Source organism: Lonchura striata, chromosome 1 (assembly GCF_046129695.1).
Source record: "Lonchura striata isolate bLonStr1 chromosome 1, bLonStr1.mat, whole genome shotgun sequence".
Lineage (NCBI taxonomy): Eukaryota > Metazoa > Chordata > Aves > Passeriformes > Estrildidae > Lonchura > Lonchura striata.
Window position 1 is genome coordinate 147,107,505 of NC_134603.1, and position 16,662 is coordinate 147,124,166.

The window sequence follows — 16,662 nt, forward strand, 5'->3', positions numbered from 1 at the left end:
ACAAAACAAATAATATATATTTTTTTGTGTATCCATGACCTAATACCCCTTGATGAATATTTTGACAGTATTAATCAAACGTGGTAATAATCTCATGTCTTCCTTAATAGCATCTTATGCACATCTTGGTAAATATGGCTTCTTATTTATTTGAGCAACCTAACACTTCAGATTTCTCTCTGCTTTCTGGGAAAGTCCTACACCAACCTCTCATATTTGCCTAAAGAAATAGATTATTTACAGATTTTATTGCCCTTTTCTCCTTAACTGTTATATCTATTTATTGTATTTTGACCAAGCTATCAACTCTAAAATGCTAAATTCAATTGAAGTACTAGAAATGTTACATATTTCCTAAAGATGCTTATGCAAAACAAATATAGGGTAAGAGCTCAATTCAATGAATTAAACCTCACTTTTGGATCTTTGTGTGCTCAGTTTAGTAAATCTGGTTTTTTATATATAATTAATTAGTAACATAGAATTGAATGTAACTGTTTCACAGTCTTTCACTATGTTTATTATCTCTGTCCCCAAGGGCTTTTAATAGCATCAACCTTCCCCCTCACCAAGACTTTGTTTGGAGCAGGTCACTTACTTTGTGATACGGTCAATGTTAGCAATTTGCTTCTGGTTCCGGATTATTTCTATAGCTGCCCAAAGATGCTGGATAGCCTTTGTGTCTGCCTGTCGTCTCTTCGTTAGGCGTGCCATGACCTGTTTGCCTGGTCAGCTGCAGCCAAGAAATTAAAAAAAAGAAAAAAAACACACCAAAAAAGTTAACCAAGAATTGTTAAAAAAAATTCCACAAAACATGATTATAAGGAAAAATGTATTGTTGCATAGCCATGCAATTTGTACGTAACAACATGTTTTCAAGTGCTTAAAGAGCAGTACAAAGTGAAAAAAAAGTTGTTTACAAAACCCATTTCACATCATGTAATTGAAACAGAAGACCAAAAGCAAGCACTAAAATATATGAAATCAGTAGCAAATTTGGTTCATATCTTGGCTTCCTATATTTGGTAAAAATGTAAAACTACCCCAGCCTGAAGCTGCCACAGCCTCCTGCATTGCCTGAAGCCCTTAAAAATGGCAAGTGGTACTTGACTACATCGTACAGCTAAGCATGAATTCTGACAGAGAAAAAGCTGGACCCACAGTTTAACATAAAACACAGTCCTCGGAATATTCCCTTCATGTTTTTATCATTTACAACTATTTTTAAAAAGTCCATTCTATGAGGAAAAAACAGAAGTATATTTTCAAGGATGATAAGTCTTTAAAAAAGTATTTTGGAGCAGTTCCATTTTCTGTAACATGCTAAAACCCAACAGGGCCAAAGTGCTTCTGATGGCATTTGCCCATCTAACCAACCCTGAACAGGAACATAATGAGCATCTGGCTTTGTTTACAAATTTTCCAAAAGCTGGAGGCAATGAGTACAGATAAGCCATAAATCGCCTACAGCTCCACTACAGGCACCGAATCCCTTTTTAAAAGCTTAACGATGCATTTTGATCACTAAATAACTTTCTTCCACTGCCACCACTTTCTCAATGAAAAAAATGACTGATTTATGAGTGCTACCAAGGTCTATAATTTATTTTAGAGCTCTGTCCTCGGAATGAACCCTGTGGTATGCACACGGATATTTGTAGCTAGCAGAATATTAACTTCAGTAACCCAAAATAATATAAAAAATGCAAAACGTTTCACCATCTGTGCAATGTTAAAGATGGGAATTTAAGTACTAAAAGTGTCCCTTCTCTCAAATTCAGAAAAAGGAAACAGATTTGAGTATTCCATCAGTTGCAGCAATGTAATTTTCAAGTCTATGGGACCTACAGGTACTTATCAAAGAGGGCTCTCAAGTTTTAGATCTGATATAAGCTCAGCAACACTCAATAACTTTACAGGTGAAATAAAATGAACAGCAACGTTCCATTATTAAGGATAAGAAATAATTTAAAAGCATTATATTTAATGCTATGTAGCCCATTTAAAGAAAAAAATAAGGAAAATAAAAAAGATGATGTGAAGTGGTATGTACAGGCCCAGGTCTGTGATGCACTCCTGGCTGCAGGAGATATCAGGGAAGGGCAGAACAGAGCAGCACCTGAGAAGATGTGATGTGGTCACACATCGATACCACATTTCAGCTTTAGAAATCTCCTCCCTCTAGGGTTTAAAGGAAGGGCAACTAGATGGATGTCTCAGAAAAAAAAAGGCCAAGAATATAGTTTTGAAGGAAGGATAAGAAGGAATGTGACAGACATTCAGCTAAGAGTGACAGCAGTAGATAGCATCACCTGTCAATGATTCAGAGAAAGAAAGTCTCCACTGGGAACAGTGGGAAAAGACACTTCATCCCTGTAAGCTCTTCTGCATTCATTTCACAGAACATTAGACCATTGCAAGTTAAAAAAACCCACTAATTTGTTAGAGAAACATGTAACTATTTGTGGAATTTAATTTTTAAGAGAAATAAAGCACAAAAAAAGTTAGTTCTTAACACAAAACGCAACAATCTTTACAGACCTATTACTTTAGCACTAAACTTTTTTTCCTAACACAGACATGACTGAAAGATCATTCTTCTTATTCCAGCTCTGCACAAACCCTCTGTACAAAAGCTGTCAGACATGGCAGCCAGCAGGCTGGACAGGGGGTGTCCTGCACACCATCACATCCCCATGTGAGGAGCAAGCGTTCGTCCTTCTTGACCCCGATAGCAGTGTGAAACAACAGAGCAGTTCTCAGTTTATTTAGCAATCCCAACTCCTTTAAAAATAGCCCCTATTTCTGGCAGCCCAGCATATGGCACAGGGGACAACAGGGTTTTCTCTCACAGCCCTGTGATGCCATTTGCCCCAGGGCACAGCACAGCGCAGCGTCCTGGGGAAGCCACCTGCCACCTCTGCACCGTGCCATGGCCCCGCTGTGCGGCCAAAGGGAGGGCTGGCCTTTGGGAATAAGGAATTCCCACTTCTCCAGGGCAGGAGAAGAAGGCCATGCTGGAGGCAAGGAGAGGGAGAGTGAAGGAGCACTGTAACCACAAGCTCCTGGAGCCCTGAGGCTGCAGAGGGGCAAAGGCTCTATGGGATCACTGTTCCCTTTGGAATGTGCTTTCAGAACACACTCTCCCACCAGCCCCTCTCCCCATCCTTATCGTGCTGTGCTGGCTTGAAGCATACCCAGGCCATGCCCTGGCCCTCAGGACAGGTGTGCACCTCCCATCCTGAATGCTGCAGGGATGTCACATCACTGGGCCAGAGGTTACCCCCCAAAAACACAACCCTTGTGGGTGCCCCCAGACGGCTCCTGCTGGCTGGCCTCTGCTCCCACTGCTGCACACACGGGCACAGCCATGGCTCTTCCCCTCCATTTGTCTGCAAGTAACAGCAATAGGGACACACGTGGGACACAGCAATCACACCTGTTCTATTTCCATTTTTTTTAAAAATTCAAGATACAATAATTTTAGCAGGTGTTCTGCCTTCAAATAATATACATTTCACTTTCACAACTTTGGTTTACTATGTAAGGGCACTTTTGTTAAACTCAAAGAGTTGACACTACTACTAAAATAGCAGCTCTTACACACCACACTGCCTAAAATACAAAAATAGGGTTGTTTGTTTTTTTTTTTTTTCCCAAAAGCCCATACTACTTTAGTGTTATTTTAATCTTTTAATTGCATGGTGTAGAAAAAATATAGTCTTTTTACATCACAGAAAAAGTTTAAAAGATTGTGGCATATTTCTTGCTGTTCATTGCAGTCACTCTACCTCTACAGTAAAACTAACTAACCACAACAGTCTACTCCCTGCACTCCTGCAAAAATATAAGCAGTTTTCTAGATTATTACACTATTTTAATGGGAACTTGTATCCAACTGTTAATAGTTCATACAATGCCTTTGAGTGCTACTTCCAAGCACCAGAAAATCCTCCCAGTGTCTCCACAGGAACAACTTATTCATGCAAATAGTAGTTTACATTTTAGTGGGAGACATGTTAGAGTTTTAAATCTGTATTTATCACTCCTGATTATGTGCTTGTGTGTGGGTTCATACACACACACATTGGAGAGAACAAGCATAAACATGCAGTGCGTGTGAGCATGTGTAAAAATGAAGTATCCAAAGAGGCTGATTCACCCCTGCTGTCTTTTAAAGAAGTTTGAAGTCCAGAGACTTTAAAACCACAACACTGGATTGCACATTTACAGATAAATGCTTGAAAAATGTTTCTCATTCTCCTCTTCTGTTACAACATTCATTTAAATATCCTGGAAAGAAAAACTAACAGCTGAAGTAAATATTCAATTCCTTTGTCTGATTTGCTGGGCACTATGCTCATTTATCTATGGTAAACCCTGTCCATGCAAAATTATTTGCTCCATGCCACTTCTGTCGTGTTTTGTTAGCAAGTTTATGGTAGGATACAGCTTCTGAGAGAAAAGTTGACCAACACAGATGACTGAAAATCTAGGAATTTTTATCAGCAGGATCTGCCTTAGGTTTTGTAGGCACCCATGAGTCCTGCAGAATATAAGAAATATCCTCCTAACAGAGAGAGTTTTGTGTGGTTGATGCACCAGCTCACACACTTCCATCACACCCTCACTGCCCAAAGCAAACTATTTATGTTCTCAATTTTCAACTCTCTGGCTTTTCCTCATGCACTCTGTGTACGGTTTTACTGCACTTTGTATTTTGAATCCCTCTTTAATGTCCTAAACGCATTTTGAAAAGTATACTGCTTTACTGTATGCAGCTTTCCTCAAGAGCCAAATGTTACCCACACTTCCCACAGGCAGGCTCAACAAGCTGCTCTTGATCTTGTGAACACACAAAAGATTACACACACACACAGAGCACGGCTTATCTTCCCCAGGTCCCCGGCACAGCTTCGCTGCCGCGTGGCAGCGGTGACACCGCAGTGGCAAGGTGGACACTGTCACAACAACAAGGCCACCAGTCAACAGCACACACTTGGCTGAGCCAAGCACTGTGCAGCTGTCTGCTGCAACAGTGCTGGATATGGAAATCTAAACAGCAAGTCAAAAGAAACAAAAATCACCTTGCAGCACGTCGAGGAATTTAGCCCAAAGAACATCCTGACTTGCTGACTGCATCCAGTTTAGCAGATACTGTCAAGTACTAAGCTTAGCTAGAAACTCTCCCTGCACACAGAAAAAACTCAAAGGTAGTTAAATCTTGCCACGTGGTAGCTGTTAAACACCATCATCCAAGCAAAATATGATGCTCCTGAAAACTCCACTGGTACTGTGGACTTTGCACTGAAGCAGACGGCGTTGCAGCTGGGTGCTGCTGCTCTGATGGGAGCTGCTAATTAAGAGCTGACAAGTAGTGGCTTGTTAAATCTTGTGTTTGTGCTTCCCTCTGAGTGTGGCTACCTGTGGTGCTCGGCCCTTCCAGTGCAAAGTCAAACAGGTTAAACTCCATCCCTGCTATCAGCCACCATTTGGCTGGGACTTCGTGTGCACTTAATTGCACTGGAAAGAAGATTTAATGAGTTTATCCTTGCCACTGCCACTGGTTGCTGCCTTTTGGCCTCACAGCCCTGTGAGGGACAATTGCTATTGTTTCTTCCATAATACACAGTGAAAGATTTTAGGCTCAGAAGCAGGAAGAAGCTAGGCTCAGTCCTAGTTGTTGTGGCTTTCATGTTGAGTTTTGGTGGTTTAGGAGCTTAAACACAGGCTCAATTTCATATTTATAAGTACTTTATAATATGGGGTCTAGTGTTTCCTAAAGTGTAACTCTTTATAGTAGGTATAAAACTGTATATATGAGCAGTACAAAGAGTTCCAAATGTCTAGTTTTGTTCTTGTACTAAATAGGAGTCTACCATGAAAATACAGATTTGCAAATTGATGCAGAGTTTGGGTCCCTGGACTTCATACAGCTCTCCATTGTACTGTGAACTTCTACAAGCTTAAAGTTTAGTTTACAATTTAAACTGCTGTTAAATCTTATCTTTCATTACCGGTGCAGTGGGAGTATGTACTCTTAGTCTTCCCCTCCTACAACAATTGTGATTAAAAGTGGTAATTATTCTATTTTTACATAGGAAAGGTACAGGTGAAAATGTCTTGACTAAGCAGCAGCATAGGTCATGCATGGGGCAAAACCAAAAGATGGCTTAATTTCATGCCTACCTTCCATAGCTGGTGATCCAAAAATGTGGGGAGAAGCTGCTAGGGTGAGGACAAAGCTTTTGGTAGGAGAAATTCCATATTTTGCTTACTATTTATTTGTCTTCATGAATGTGCAAGATTATAGGCATAACCAAGGATTTGCTGGGCATCTGGTAGCAGAAGATTCTCTTTTGTAAGATTGGGGGTTATCAGAAATAAAGAGTTTGCATACAAAGTAATTTTCAAATGTTGAAGAATAAGAAAATGGTTTGGTATATTAGATATTTATTTTGGACTTAATCCCAATCCACTAAAATCAACAAATGCCTTTCTGCTGACTTTTTCAACTGCTGTCTGATTGCCACATCCTCACAATGAAAAACTTAGGGATGTGTTGAGTGATTTTAATGAAAGATGTAACAAAGGCATGTGACTGAAATGGGCAAAATTTTTTTGTTAATTAAACTAAACTCAGAAAAAATAGACTATAAATTAATAAAAGTTACTGAATTCTTCAGGGTTTTTTTGTTTTTGGTTGTTTTTTTTATTAGGAGATCAATTCAGGCTGTAATGCTATCATTTTGGAAATTATTAAAACACAGATTTTTGCATGTTCAATGTGTGTAATTCCTAATTAAAATATTTTTATTTTATTGTTAGCTTAAGGTCTACACAGTCTATTCAAAAGAGGAAAGTTTATTAGCATAATTATCCTAAATATTTCCCATGTGCAAGTACAATATCCCTGCTGATCTGTGCAGTTCCACCTTTTGCATTTCCCAACTGCAAGGTTTCTAACCTTGATGTCATGCAACTTTTTGAGTGAGGTTTTGCAAAGCCCCCTGAAGTGCAGTACAGACACAAAACAGGACTGCATGAATATAAAACTGTAATGCTTTGCTTTGTTCTCTCTGCAATTTAATTTTTTTTCCCAACCCTGTACACAGAATACATGAAAGCTTTTGCCATTTCAGGATGGCAGTGAGCCACTGTAGAAATCTGAGCCAAGGATATTACAGAATTAAAGGCCCCAAGAATACTTTTATTACACATATGTGCAAGGCCTATTTTAATCCCTGATACTGCATTTATTTCATTGGTATTGTGTTCCATTCACAAGGATTAAGTAAATGTCCTTCACTGGGGCTAAGGCATACAGCACTTGAATGTTAAGCTCAGACATTTTGAATCATCAGTATACAAGTGGTAGAATTCTTTATTTTGCTTTTGGAGCCAAACTTGGACTTTCCTGTTTAATTAACTCACCCTGTTAGAGGGAACTTGACACAAATGTTGAGGTGCCATCCCAAAAGAGAATTTCTAAAAGTCTAAGTGCAAAAAGACTATAACAGAATCTGATATGAAGCATCAACACAAGATGCTGAGAAAGTGTATGGCTGAATAATAGCCATATACTCCAAATACAGGCTGTCCAAGGGGTCTTGTTGGCTGTCAAATACAAATATGTACAGGAATAAATGCATTCTGCTGCCTCTCTAGCCAATCCTTGTCTGGAATTTCAGAGACAACAGCAAATGCCATCCTAATATTTGAAAGAAATTATCCTCTGTTCCTGTCTGGCAGAAATCACTGAATAAAATTTTATCTAGCAATACAAGTTTGGAAAAAAGAAAAGCATAGCTGCCAAAGAAAGTAATGTACTTGAAAGAGCTGAAAGCAAAGAGCCAAAGCTGTAACCACCAATGCAGCTACACCAGCTTCTTTCAAATGACTTTTTTGGTGATGGTCATCATGTTTTACTCTTGGTACTGTGCCTAGGCAAGCTGAAGATCATAACATATTTTTTGCTACGGATCTGTGTTAAGACAAGGTTCCACATTGATCTTCTAAAACAAGCAGTATTATCCTTAATATTTCAACTTTTAATTGGTATTCAATGCATAAAGAATTAGTTTTTATAGCCAGTGAGAAAATTAACAGTTACACAGGAACATCAAGAACCACACAAGTTTCTGTTTTACTGAGAAAATAATGTTTCAAAGCAGTTCTGAGGAGGTTTACACTGGACATTAGGAGGCATTGCTTTACCTGCAAGGTGGTCAAACACTAGAACAGGGTTCCTAGAAAGGTGGTTCATGCCCCAAGCCTCTAAGTGTTTCAGAGGCATTTAGCATTTTCCCTTTATAAGATGCTTTAACTTTTGGTTAGTCCTGAATTGATCAGGCAGTTGGACTAAATGATTACTGTAGGATTCTAACAACTGAAATATTATTTTCTTTTCTATTATACTCCTATTTTATATGACCGCTGTTAATACATTTAACAAACTTCTGAATTTCTAAAAAATGAAATTTAGTTTGGTTGGTTAAGGCTTAACTAATGAAATTAAGTTATGCTAAATGGTTTCCACAATGGAGCTTGTACTAGTGTAAGTTGTTTTAAAAACACAGTTCTTGCAAAAAGATGGAATCTTCTCATGAAGATAAACTTCAGCTTCCATTGTAACAAAGCCTCTTATTTACAGGATGATGATGTACTAGACTAATATTAAATAGAATTTAAGCTGTTCATCTCTGAAGACTACTCATCTTGGGGCAAAGGAAATTTCTATACAAAAGATGGTCCAACACAAGTAATTTGAACATCACTAAATAATACACGGCTCATATAAGGTGTAAAAAATATCACCTTACACATTTCTTGTCCTCTATCACAAAAAATAATAAATAATGAGGTCTCACCAGATTTTTTTGTTTGGGGAGTTATCAAAGATAATGCTTGCATCCAAGTTGCTGTCAGCAGCACTCTGGGCTCCCCTGTACAAAGGCACAGGCACGAGGACACAGGCGAGCCTCACACACCTGCCTTGATGAAAGGGGCTTCAACCAACACATTTTACCTTCCATTTGCCACAAACTAAGAGCACAAAGAGGGCCAGTTACAGAAGATTAAATGACACGTGGAGATAGGATCATGTTCTGAACACACACTGCACACTAACACAGGCTTTCTGTTTAACTCCACCCACTAACAAATCCCATATTTTCCAAAGCAGCCTGAAGTGAAATCACTGAAAGATGTGAAGGAGAATCCATGGAAGGAGTTAACTCCTAATGAGCAGTCTGGGCTATTTCCCCACGTAGACAAGCCCTTAATAAATAGATGCTTCCTGTCCTCTCACTTGGCTGTATGAGCAGAGATGATTAATGCAGCTATGCATCCTGACAGGCTCCAATGCTCACTTGGTCGTAAAACAGGAAAAATCATGGCCAAAGAAGGCTGATGGTGAGGGCTGGAATTTTGGTTTGGATGATAAATAGATGCCACTTTGATTCTGCAACTCCCTCTAATAAAAAGTGATAGGTGGAAGACATCTTAGAAAATGCTAAGAAATATAAATGAGAAGAGTAGCTCCTTCTCTGAAAGCAAGCATTTGATCATCATCTCCTTTCTGCTCTGAAAGCTAAGGAGCTTGGTTGTTTTGTAAGCCTCAACTGAACTGATGCAGTAAATTTCTCTGTCAGTAAGTAAGGTATAATAAATAAGGTATGATGACATAAATAAATAAATGATTTTTCATATTAGCAGGGAATGTAATTCTGCATAAGGTCAGTTTCACACTAAACAATGAGAAAGAGAGATACATTTTCCAGGTCAAAGAATCATGGAAGTATGGAAAAGTACTAAATAATGAAAAAGATAAATTCATTGCAGATTATGTAAGCTATAAGGTATAACACTGAACTGATGTTGACTTTTTTCCAATTTAATGTGAGATTCCCATTTGCTGGAGTTTTTTTTCTCATTCTCTGAACTACACACAACTGACACTATCTTTAAAGTACAAATTGTGATTCTGGTGGTAGCAACAGGACCTAAACCTTAGATGTTTGTAACAACTATTCCTCTACCAGGCTGCATTTTTATTGACAAAAGGCAGCTGAATCAATTTTTGTTGCTCCTTAACAAAAACAAAGTCTGCCTGAACTTGTTTCTTTCAAAGCTCTTCTTTTTGGCCTCTCCCTCTCTGTAAATAAAAGCACAGCTACAGAACTTCTGAAACTGCTCAGATATTGAGTTATTTTAAAAGTGAGCATGTTATGCAGGCATGACCACTTTTCTCCAGCAATCAGGCCACAAGCAACATTAGCTCAGAGATTTCTCTTGTCAACAGTCAACTGCAGGAAAGCTGGTACTATATAAAGAAAACAAGCACAATTCTGAACCAACTAAGGTTTCCAAACTAAAGCTCCTTCAAGGCCAATATGCCTGGGCTTACCCTTGGAAACTTTCAGAAATACACTCAGAACATAGAGCGTTAATACACATTGATCTGTAACGCACGTAAGATGAGCCTAAGAAAAACACTGCCAAAGCTTACACGCTTCTACAGCATTAATCAAAAGAAACTTTCAGGCAGGGAGAGGATCAAATTGTAAAATCTGAGCTTTAGATCTTGCTTCTGAAATTCAAGGTGAATATCAGAAATAATGGACCTGGAAGTTTCAGTCAATGCTCTCCCAGCTGTGGGACAGTTCATCAAGAGAAAGAACAATGCATGGTAGAAATGGAAGCCTTTCCCTGAGTGCTCATCTTGCTTAGTTTTCTCTTCTGTGTTTTTTAGAGAATGTATTTCCTAAGTTGGGCACATAAATCTGGCTTAAAAGTACAGTCTGAAGTACATTTGGAACATATGTTATATGCAGTACCCAAACTCACTAATTACACGCATTCCTACACAGCTTCCCTCTCATCCTGCCCCAAACCAACTCCATCATCACTTCCTAGTGAAGCTTAATCCCTATCCATCTCTGAGGTCTATTCCTATCTTTTTTATACCTCAAAAGCAGGTAATTTATTAAGTTTGCACTTTCTTACTTCAGATTGCCCTCAGTTCTCCCCCCAGAATGTTCATGTCTGGACAAGGACAAAGCTTGCCTACAGACATGTGAGAACAGCAGTTTTCATGAAAACCAATGTACAGTAAAAAACAACTGCACTCGTAACTAAACAAATCCTGAAGTGGAAAACAGCTGAGTATAATCATGATCTTTTCTATTTATCTTTGATGCAAAAGTTAACAAATGGAAAAAATGAAGAAAATAAGTTTCAAAATCATAAACTTTATAAAGAGAAACCTTAAAAGTCAAAACATTACACAAAGAAAGAAAGGTCTTCCAAAGATCAGAGCAGATGATGGAAGTATGCTGCCATTACTTCAGATAACACCAGTTTCTCATCAAACCTCGTAATAGCTGATAACCTCATTTCAGGTTGGTGTGTCCCTCCTTATATGCTCTTTAAAATCAGGAGGGAGGAATATACCAGCTCTTGGTGTGGCTCATTGGGTGGCAGAGGTTGGGAAATGGATTTTTCTGGAACAGAGTTTTTCCCAACACTGTAACCTGGGACTACACTCTCAAATTTGTTGAGCTGTTTCAAAGACCTTGGTGGGAGTTCTAGTGTGATCTCTTTTTACATATTTTCTATTACCTATAACTTTCAGATGCTTCCAACTCCTATTTCTCATCTTCTCTTACCTGAAGCCAACTTATACGTCTTTATTTTTTAATGCAGAGAACTCTTCCCAAGGCTTCTCGAGGACCAGTTGTGGGTGAACAGAATTACACATTTTTTTCCTGAAAATCCATTTAAAATCAGCCTGATTCTTGCATTTTGTATCTGTTCTGTACCATTTCTTTAATAAAATTAATACTTTGATCAGTGGCTTGCTATTATATTCATATACATGTCCATGTCACGTGCTGGAACTACAAAGAGCCCTGTGTTGTTTTGGGACTACAGCACTTCCCACTTGCAGAATGAGGTTCTGTGTCTCCTCTGGCAGGTGCATCTGAAACCTATTTCTTCAAGCACTGATGGTGATGTCAATGACATAGAGCAGCTCACAAAGGCCCTTTGGGGAGGACATTACTTCCTGAACACTCAAGAGCTCTTCCTGCTCTATCATTATCTAGGGCTGAGGTTTATTAAAGGCAACAGGACCACACTGTTCTGTTCTCAGCCATTTCCTTTGGACACCAAAACATGGGATTAATAATTTTGTCAGCAAAACTAGGACTTCATTTTTCAGATTATTTCAGTTTTCACTACTGCAAACATTTGGCTGGGGTTTTATTTTACTCCTTTAACCTGAATGCAAATGAATTATAGGAAGCTCTGACACTGAAATTTAGCCCTAGAGGGTGGGGGAAATTCCTAGATGTGCAGGACATAACTGAATAGTGTGCCATCCCCGTGGCTACCAACAGAAGTAAAAGCCCGGAAAATTAACTAATCCTACAATTATCTTCACTTAAATTTTAGAAAATGTCATTTATTAAATACAGCCTCCTGTTCTGATTTCTGCAAAAATCTTTTCTGCATAATGCTAAGAAAATTAACTGCAAAATATCATAACATTATGGCGTTATCACAAAGACCAAACCTGTTGATTTGGAATTTGGATTTACAAGACACTATTTTGCAGAAAACAAAATACTGGAGTTCTGGCAATCTTTCCAATCAATATCTTATTTCATCATGTGGGGTTCTTTCAACCTAGGCAGAAGACCTCGAGTCCACTGTGCTGTTGAAGCACCTGCCTGAAATGACTCTAATTGTGATGCCTAATGTTGAAAGAGGCATTTAACTTAGGGCTACTTCACCAAGCACTAGAAACCACCTGAAACACAGTCTAACACTTCATCATCCTCTTAAACTGCTCCCTGTCTTACAGGACTGAATGCAAAGTGGAAACAGAGAGGGTAATTTGCTCCTGACATGGTTTTTGAAGCTGGATTACCAGATTGCTTGATTTCAGACAGCTACTCCTTAGGAAAGTGGTTATTTTCTCACAGGGGTGTAGCTTTTCTTCTCATGTAAGTCAAATCCATTAATGAAGAACACCAAGTCTAAATCTGGGAGGACTTCATAATAGTAGTGATTTCCTTACAGGCTTATATGGCTGATTCGCTTTGATACACTTACATGCTAAAATTCCTTCTAAAATGGTTTCTAGAGCATGCTCAGCCCCTGTTCCTCACTTGTCCATGCCTGCTTCCTAGAGATTCAATTTAATTTTTCATTTTGCTCTTTTGAGTATGACAAGACATAAAGCTGACTATGAGAGCTTCTTTTACACTGAGGAGCAAGTTTTCTTTGTTTCAGTGATGCTGAGGCCTCAGTGGATGACCACAAACTGACTAATGCCTTATTCTACACTATACCATGAAATCTAAGATGCTTTTCACTGTTTTCACCTTCATTAATAGAAACAGAATGTGTTCATCCAAGTGATGACATGCTGAAGGAAAACCTACGGGAAACTGAACTGGCCATTTTAAACTGAAGAAAGACAAAAAGGGTATTGTTTTTAAATGCTTCTATTCTCCCAGTGCTGAGAGATTCTCACTTTTACCACTTTTTTTCTGTAGCAAATAGTCTGTTATTTATTTTTAGACAAGAAATTTCCTACTGAAATCAACTGTGGGTTTACAATCTTTGCTGAGTTCCAACAACAGAACAAAACTTTTGAGGAGACTTTTCAGATACTGTTTGTTGGAGACTGCTGCCACCAGAGTGGTCAAACTAATTTAAAGCACAACTCTAAAACAACTGCAAGAAATTTTACTGTCCAGTCTAGCAGCATGGTTGTTAAACCAGAGACTGTCCTGTCTTCATTCATGCTCTTATTGCAGCCTTCAAGCCATAATGGTTTTGGTTTGCTAAAGAAGACACTGACATTCATGTCAGTCTCTGGATTGCAGCTTCTGAGTTTATGACAGATGGGAAACCAACAGAGGAGTTAAAATCCTGTGAATCCACGCACAGCTTATAGCCAGTAGCCATCTGGCTGGGGATCTACATAATACCACAGGAGGATGACAAAAAGAAAAAAGAAAAAAAGGAAAAAAAAAAAAAAAAGAGGCAGCTTCATTTGCATTTCCATTTTTCATCCCCTTCTTTGTCCTACCTGTTTTGAATATACTATCTTACTTATTATAAACAATCTTTCAGCTATTTCATTATTTCATACTGGTTAAACAACTATAGTATTTTCTTACGAGCACTTTCCATACAGAAAAATAAATTCAGTGTTAGGCAAAAAGTCTAAAACATGACAGCATATAAGGTCTTCTATGGTAACAGACAAATAGGCAGCATCTAAGTGAAGTGTAAGCATTTGAGGAAAGAACAGAGAAGGGAAAGCACCAAGCAACCCCATTCAGCAAGGCTGAAGGGAAAGCACCAATCAACCCCAATACAGCAAGTTGCTCTAAAAGCAATTACAGGCAGAAAAAGATGTAACACAGGGCCCCTAAAGTATAATTACTTGAGAAAAAAACGTGGCTAACAAAAGTTACCTAACCTGTTCAGAGAAGAAAGAAGCTCTCTACCCCTAAAATGTGCTGGAAAGGCTGAAAATCTGGTTTTCAAAGCAAAAAAAGTAAAAGCCTTAGTAAAAACCCCTTTTGCACAGCAGTGTGTTCAGCTAGCTTGAGACAGGAAACATGCAAAGTTTCCTTACAGACAAAAACCCTTTTTTGCCTCAACCTGCTGAAGTGTTTAGCTACGCACTTTCAGCCCCTGCATGTCTGTCAGGGTTTTAGCTTTCTCCAAAGAGCAGATTTCTGGTGCAAAGAAAGAGGAGAAGCACTACACCCCAAGAATTCTTTTCCCTGTGAGCTATGTTGCAAAAATGAGAACATATTAAGCAACTCGAGAACAGGAAATAACACTGACAAACAAATCTGATATTCTTTCCATAATGTGGTCACTCAGAGGAGGACATTTGAAACTTCATCTCCCCAAATCAAGAAATGTTTATTCTACTTTTGGCAAGGCTGCTGAATGCATATGTGCTGCCTCCTCCTAGTCCAAGTGCTTTATGATCCTTTCAGTGAAGCAGATAGTCACATTAGAGTGGAAATGAACTCTGAGCTGCACAGTTTTCTTATAAAGCTCTCTCCTTTGAAAAAAAAAATCTTGTTTTATTGGTCCCCAGATGGTTTGTGGAAATACAGCAGTAGATATGTGGGAATGTATCTGAGATCCCTTCAGCTCACCTGAAGCTTCTGGCACAGCAGGTGAGGGGTGCTGGAGCTCCAGCTCCACAGCCAGAGTCCTCCTGCAGCTCTGTCCTTTCGTTTGAGGCTGGAAAAGGATTGAATGCAGACATCTATTCCTGAGCTAATCACTCCACACTCCCTTCACACTTGACATGATCTACTCAAGGCTACAATTCATCTTGCTGTGAAGCAGACATCACAAATAGGTCAGATGAATTAAGCCCTAAAATTAACCATTTCTCTCCAGGGAAGATAAAGTGAGATTAGGATGAGAAGTTGATGTGGCTGGATTTAAATCACACACACTGCACTCGGGCTGCCTGCTTTAACCAGTGCCTGCACTTGCCTGCTAGAAGGTTGTGCTTGCAACTGAGTTTCTTACATCTAGCTAAGGGCTCTAGCCAGCATATTATTGATTTTTCCACTACTTTGCCTTTTTTGGATGAAGAATTTCATCATTATGTTTTCATTTTCTATATGGACATCTTTGAATAACTGAAGATATCTTACTTTCCTCATCTGCCTAAAGAAAAGTATTTTTCATTGAGAAAAGCTCAAATAACTGCAAATTTTCCTAAAAATAAAACCCCAAACACAGACAGGGATATTTCTTTTATAACCTGAGTAATATCATTGAAATTCTAGTAAAAGGGTTGATTAATGTCTGATATATACTATAATTTTCAATGGGAATAATGTGTATTTTGAATTTTTTTTCTTGTCAGATTTTTTTAATTAAGAAAAACTGCAGTCTAAGACACTTTTTAATTTTTCTTGTAAGAAGTGTGATTTAATAAATGTGGCTATCTATTCAGACAAAATGAAACTGCAAAAGCATAACTGCAGAATTTTCTTTGGTGTTTTACAACAATGCTTTGTTCAAGTAGAAACTGAGCTAGAAAAGAAAATTAATATCCTTAGTTATTTCAAAAGGCTAACTTTCTCTAACTCTGACTCCTAGGTCACAAGGCTGTTTATTTCAGATCAGCAGTACCTTCATTTAAAGTACAAATTTTTCATCCCTTTTTATAATGTTCAGCCCTTTGTCCTCTATATCATATCACTACTGGAACCCTCATCTTACCCTCCTGTCTTTATCAGCACTCAGTTAATCAAATTTATTTGGTTGGTCTGAGCTTGATTCCTACATGCTTTTTCTCATTACCACCAAACAGTTTAACAAGTTCAATAAAAAGAAGCTGCAAACATATAAGCAGTAAAAAATTTCCATACTGATGTCTTTGTCTTCAATAATTTCAAATAAACACCTTCCTTTATTCCTTCAATTTGACCTTGACTTTTATAGACTCCATGGAAAGTTATAAAATGGAATGTAAAATAAATTTTAAAATGCTGAAACACAGATTTCAAGCTCTGTCCCCAAAGAAGTTGTATATGGCACTACATCCCACCCTCTACATCCCTGCTCACAGGCCATGCCCCAGTCCCTTCCAGAACCTCA

At 38.5% G+C, this 16,662-nt stretch overlaps 1 protein-coding gene across 6 annotated transcripts in view; it reads right to left on the reverse strand.

The window, feature by feature from the left end:
- ZMYND11 (zinc finger MYND-type containing 11) overlaps window positions 1-16,662 on the reverse strand; it is a 103,252-nt gene that overhangs the window by 58,713 nt on the left and 27,877 nt on the right. For all 6 annotated transcript variants that reach the window (XM_021528793.3, XM_021528798.3, XM_021528797.3 and 3 more), the window contains exon 2: window positions 599-733. In XM_021528793.3, the coding sequence (XP_021384468.1) occupies window positions 599-714 (116 nt within the window). In that variant the 5' untranslated portion in view covers window positions 715-733. The remainder of the gene's footprint in view (window positions 1-598; window positions 734-16,662) is intronic.